The 6,420-nt window shown below is 36.4% G+C and overlaps 2 protein-coding genes across 2 annotated transcripts in view; both read left to right on the forward strand.

The window, feature by feature from the left end:
- Positions 1 to 349: 349 nt before the first annotated feature.
- Positions 350 to 721, forward strand: LOC101651922 (germinal center-associated signaling and motility-like protein). The gene has a single exon (XM_004697259.1). It carries the CDS (start codon positions 350 to 352, stop codon positions 719 to 721), a length of 372 nt encoding a protein of 123 aa, XP_004697316.1.
- Positions 722 to 6,114: 5,393 nt separating this feature from the next.
- The window catches only part of LOC101651610 (olfactory receptor 2G6-like), a 6,553-nt gene continuing 6,247 nt past the window's right edge, over positions 6,115 to 6,420 (forward strand). The window contains exon 1 of the mRNA XM_004697258.2: positions 6,115 to 6,146. Coding sequence (XP_004697315.2) covers positions 6,115 to 6,146 — 32 coding nt within the window. The remainder of the gene's footprint in view (positions 6,147 to 6,420) is intronic.

The following is a 6,420-nucleotide window of genomic DNA, read 5'->3' on the forward strand; positions in this document are numbered from 1 at the left end:
ACAGGTGGGTAATCATATTTATATAAACATGGTTGAAGTCAGTAATGTGAAAAAAGGATTCTCTTTAACACTACATTAGAATCATTTAAATTATTCAAATAATATATAATAGCTTAATGTTTTCACTTAACTCTCTTTGGTTACCTACAGATTTAAAACTGGTTAAACTCTAAATTTTATTAGCAATATTTTAGCTGATCACATTGCTTATCAATATGCATGGCATAAAGTTTATCACTACTTTTTCTATATAATCAGGAAGTGCCATAATTTCTTCTTTTGCTGTTTTGGCATAGTGGGTGGTAGCTTGGCGTGTGGATTCTGGTGCTAAAATGATGTCTCCAAGAATATGCAAGACTATGGACAGGGACTATGCAAGAATTCCATTTATGAACATACAAAAAAGGAAGGGTTGGGCACTGAGTTCAACATTAATGAATGGATGATTCTTATTGTTGATTTCTTTTCTCTTTTTATTTTCATACTTGAGGATGACAATGGTTCTGAAGACATTTGCTACACCATCGTTAATCATGCTCACTATAGAAGATCCTCCAGGAACTCCAATGATGATGCTTATGAAAACATTGATTCCCACACGAAGAGAGTGAAACAATTTAGAGATGGGTCAGAAACAGAATATGCCCTTCTCAGGACAACTGTAGCTGCTAGACCTTCTTGCACCCATGAACCTGATTATGAACTTGTTCTGCCTTATTAGAAACCTTATCATTTTCCAGGTCATACAAAATGAGGGACTCTAGGGGAGCCTTTGTCTCTAAGCAGTTCCTCTAATATATATTTCCAGTGAGAAGTGAGAAATTATATAATTTTACAGTATACACTTGGGAAACTCAACCATGACTTCTTTGTCATATAGGCCAAACTATATAAACTATATAAATTATCTCTATGACATAGAATATTGTATGTACTTTTTGATTATGATTTGATGTCATAAAAAACCTTCCTAGGACAAGAAGCATCTACAGATACTTCAAGGGGTTTCAAAAGACTCATGGAAAATGTCATGATATGTTCACTCCATTTTTTTTTTTGCCACAAACTTTATGAAGTCCCCTTATATGTTTCCAGACCTTCTATTCCCATTTCTGCCCTCTCGATTTCCAAAATATCATCTTTATTCCTATTTATCCTTTTAAGGAGGCATAATCCACTCAAATCAGGATCCCTTGTGGCTTAGTGGTTATAACTTGGGCTGCTAATTGCAAAGTCAGCAATTTAAAACTGACAACAATTTGAAGCTGCCCTGCAGAAGGCAGGGCTTTCTACTCCCATAAGAGTTAGTCTCAGACACCCACAGGGGCAGTTTTACCCGGTCTTATAGAGTTATTATGAATCCACATCAACTGGTAGATGGCAGTGAACATTTTTTGGAGTCCATGCAAAGATTTTCTTTCTCATTCAGTTTATAATTTCTGGGATAAGGTTTCTTTTAATCAGCATCTTGTTTTTGAAATTCATCTGTTTGATGTTGTATCAGTATTTATACCTTTATTTTTTGAATAGCATACTTTTGTATAGCTTTATAAGAAGTGTTTATCTAATTCCTCAGTAATGGGCAGGTGGGGTATTTACTTTTTGATATTATAAATAAAACTGCTCTGAATATTCTTGTATAACCTGTGTTATTTTGCTGTTGTGCTAGATGTCACCTACTGGTTCTTATGGATAGGAACACGATATACAAGATAAAATATTGTCCAATCTGGCTATCAAGACCTATAGCGTCTGGGGACTTAAAGGCTTGAAAGTAAACAAGTGGCCATCTAGCCCAGAAGCAACAAAGCCCACATGGAAGCAGCACACCAACATGTGTGATCATGAAGGGCCAAAGGGACCAGGCTACAAGCACCAAAGTCAGGGGAAGAAAAAAAATCATATCATCGTGAATGAGGGTGGTGCATGATGGGGACCCAATGCCCATCTGTAGACAACTGGACATACCTTGCAGAGGGGTAGTGGGGATGGAGATGAGTCACTTAGGGTTCAGTATAGCAATAATGAAGCCCACAATCTTCCTCTAGTTCTTAAACGCTTCCTTCCCACAACTACCATAACCCCAATTCTACCTTGCAAACCTGGTTAGACCAGAGGATGCACAGCGGTACAGATGGGAACTGGAAACACGGGGAATCTAGGACAGATGAACCCCGCAGGACCAGCAGTGACAGTGGCGATACCAGGAGGGAAGGGGGTGGTGTAAAGGGGGAATCGATCAAAAGGATGTACATATAACCTCCTCTCTGGGGGGTGGGCAACAGAAGGGTGGGTGAAGGGAGACGCCGGGCAGTGTAAGATAAGATATAATAATAATTTATAAATTATTATGGGTTCATGAGGGAGGGAGGAGTGGAGGGAGGGGGAGGGGGAAAAAGGAAAATGAGCTAATTCCAGGAACCCAAGAGGAAAGCGAATTTTGAGAGTGATGAGGTCAACAAATGTGTAAGTGTGCTTTACACAATTGATGTGTGTATTGTGATGAATTGTATGAGCCCCAATAAAATGATTATAAAAATATTGTCCAATCCCTCACCGTACCACAAGCTTTGCTGTGTGAGAGCCCATTGTTTCAGCCACTGTCAGTCCATCTCTGATTTTTTTCCTCTTATTTTCTGACCCTCTACTTTACCAGGCACAATGTCCTTCTTCAGGGATTTGTGCCTGTCTTCCAACATTATAACATGTCCTCCTTATAACATGTCAAAAGTGACAAATTACTTGCTTCGAAGGAGTATTTTGGGTATATGTTCCTCATTTCTGACTGTTCATCGGGCAGCCCATGTTATATTCTTCATCAACACTGTGTCAAATTGAATCACTTCTCCATAAGTCTATTTAATTTACTGTCCTGTGTTGTAGAAATATAAACCTAACTTATATGAAAGTGACAAACTATGCTCCCAAGTGGGTGTGCCTTTTTATAAGCCTTCCATCAATGTGAAACATTGAGTTGTTCCACATCTTCATCAACAGCGTCATCACTAAACTTCTCACTGTCATTGACTTGACTCAGACTCACAGCAAACTTATAGGACGGAATAGAACTGCCCCTGTGAGTTTTTAAAACTGTAAATCTTTATGGAATAGAAAGCCTCATTTTTCTCTCTTGAAGCAGCTAGTGGTTTTGAACGACTGACCTTTTGGTTAGCAGTCCAGTACATAACCCACTAGACCATTAGCGGTCCTTCACTAAGCTTAGTTATTTAACAAAAGTAACAACAGGTGTGTAATGGTAAAGTGTCGTTATCATTTTAATTTCAATGTACATGAATATTAGGCATATGTTGTTGGTGTTAGGTGCCATCCAATTGATTCCAACTTAGTGACCTATGTGTGACAGAATGAAACACTGATAAATCCTGCACCGTTCTGACAATTGTTCTTATGCTTAAGCCCATTGTTGCACTCAATGTGATTCATCTTGTGAAAGGTCTTCCTTTTTTAAGTCACTTTCTACGTTACCAAGCATGATGTCTTTCTCCAATAACTGGTCTTTCCTAATCACATGTCCAGAGTCCATGAGACAAATTCATCCCATTCTCACTTCTAAGGAACATTCTGGCTTCACTTCTTCCAAGGCAGATGTGTTTGTTCCTCTGGAAATTCATAGTAATTTCAATATTCTTCACCAGTGCCATAATTCAAATGCATAAATTCTTCTGTGGTCTTCCTTATTCATTGTTCAATTTTCACATGCGTAATAGGTAAATGAAAAACCACGGCTTGAGTCAGGCACATCTAAGTCTTCAAAGTGATATCCTTGTTCTTCATCACTTTGAAAGAGTTTTTATGGATTTGTCTGATGCACTATATCACTTGATTTTTGAGTACTGCTTTCACGAGCATTGGTTATTATCCCAAGCAAGATGAAGACTTTGACATCTTTAATCTTTTCTCAGTTTATCATGATATTACCTATTGTTTTTCATTTACATTGAGTTGTAATCCATGCTGTAGATTCTAATCCTTGATCTTCATAGGCAAGTGAACTATCAGCAAGCACGGTTGTGTTACCTGCATATGGGAAGTAATTAAGAAACTCCCCCCCAATTCTAATGGCATATTATTTTTCAAAGAGTACAGATTAAATAAGTATGGTGAAACAATACAACCCTGATGCACACCTTGCTTGATTTTTAACCACGTGGCATTTCTTTGTCCTAGTCAAATGACTGCCTCTTAGTCTAGGTACAGATTCCAAGGGAGCACGAAGAAATATTCTGGAATTATCATTCTTTTTAATTTTACCCATCATTTTTTTTAATCCACACAGTCAAATATCATTGCATTGTCAATAAAACAAAAGACAATACATTTCTTGCTTTCTTTACTTTCATCCAAGATCCAACTGATGTCAACAATGACAACCTTCTGAACCTGGCTTGAATTTCTGGCAGTTCCATGTTAATATGCTTCTTCGATAGCTTTTAAATTATATTAAGCAAAATTTTACTTGTGCATGCTACTTATGATATTATGCAATATTTCCCCCCATTTTACCTTGTGCTACCTTTGTTTGGAATGGGTACAACATGGATTTCTTCCAGTTGCTGGACAGGTAGCTATCTTCCACACAAGCGACTGTTTTCAGTGCAGGAGCAGTTTTGAAAATAATTCAATCAGTATTTTATCAATTGCTTGAGCCTTGTTTTTTATTAATACCTTCATTGTAATTTGGACTTCTTTCTGCAGTGCCATTGGTTCTTGATCACGTGCTACTTCTCAAAATGGTTGAATATTGACTAGATCTGTTTGGTGCCGTGATTCTGTGCATTTATTCTATTTTCTTTTAATGCTTTCTATATCATTCAATATTTTGCTCATAGAATGCTCCAATATTGCAACTCAAGGCTTGATTTATTTCTCTTCAGTTCTTTCAACTATAGAGATGCTGAGTATTTTCTTTCTAACTCTAATCTTTGCACATTTTATCATAAAATTTTCCTGTGCCATATTAAGCTACTTTTTGAAAATTTCTGATCAATTATTTTACTTCATCATTTTCCCCATTCACTGTATCTACTTTATGTTCAAGTACAAGTTTCAGAGTTTTTTGTCACATCTACATTGCTCCTTTCTTTCCATAATCCTAAGAAACTATTAATACAGTTACGGTCTTTACAGATTTACTTATCCTGGATTTTATATAAAGAAAAACAAAAGTCAACAGTAACAAAATTAAACAGAGAAAAACTTCAATTTAAAGGAAATCAGAAAATAAAAACTAGAGCAAACTAAAAACAGGCCAATGTGCATTAATCCACTTTCCAATGCACTCAGTCTGCAAGCTGAGATATTAATATCTCTGGTCAATGGTCAGAGGGAATTTGCTAGAAGCTTAATCCAAGACCAGATCCTGCTATTGAATTTTGGGCTATCACTGTGGTCCATAGCTTTCTGCAAACTGGGTGCTCAGAATTTAAGCTCTAACATCATTACCTCCTCTGGTCTTGAATTTTATTACTTACAATCCTTGGATCACACAGGCTGGTGTGCTTTATTCATGTGGAATAGCTGTCATGTCACTTGGATGGTTCCTTATTATAAGATGAAGGTTTACTTTCTGATAGCCAGGCACCATCTGATTTCTTCACCACTCTTAGCAATAGCCTGCATATCTTCAGTGATCTCTTCATGAGAGCAAGTATGGAGTAGGTCATGTCATATGAACGAGTTGTTAATGGATTAGGGCTATAATTAAGTGTGAATTAAAAATCCATACTTATATCTAGACATTATTATTATTTTTTGAGGAACATCATAAATCACATGGATTATCTACATCTATTGCTCCTATTGTTATCTATGTTGAGTCAGTTCTGACATATAGCAACCGTATAATGCTATAATTAATTTAGCTAGTGATATAGAATTAAAAATATTGTTAACAAAAGGAAAGTATACATATAAGAACCGTTTTTTAAAGATTAAAATACATGGCTTTCTGACTAGTAGAAATTTAAAACTTAAGTGATTGGACACTATGTAAACAATGATGGTTGGAGATAGGGAAAACTTTTAATAATGCTCATTTACAAGGGCAGAACTATGTCTGCTAGACGAAGACATGCTATAAATAGCAAAGATAGTATGAAAATTAAAAAAAATTCTGGTACTCTGGAGTTACCAGTAATCGGACATCCTCCAAGCAAGAGATTGTAATCAAAGTCGAATGACTTCCAAATCCATAATTCCGGGAGAGGATCTTCGGCTTTTTCTCACACCATGGCATTTCAGTCATAAGTTCAAGGGAGTATTTAAATTCCTTTAATCTGCTACAGGTATGCTTAAGATAAAGTAAAATTTGTTTAGTGAGGTTTCAAAATCAGATATTTCTGGTCTGGCTTATAAAATATTTTGTGCACCATGAAAGAAGAAATGTCACAGTGGTCTATA

Source organism: Echinops telfairi, unplaced genomic scaffold (assembly GCF_000313985.2).
Source record: "Echinops telfairi isolate 266 unplaced genomic scaffold, ASM31398v2 ScPeMD7_7469;HRSCAF=8507_0, whole genome shotgun sequence".
Lineage (NCBI taxonomy): Eukaryota > Metazoa > Chordata > Mammalia > Afrosoricida > Tenrecidae > Echinops > Echinops telfairi.

Coding starts and splice junctions, on each gene's coding strand:
- LOC101651922 (XM_004697259.1), top strand. CDS start 350: ATGCAAGACTATGGACAGGGACTATGCAAGAATTCCATTTATGAACAT.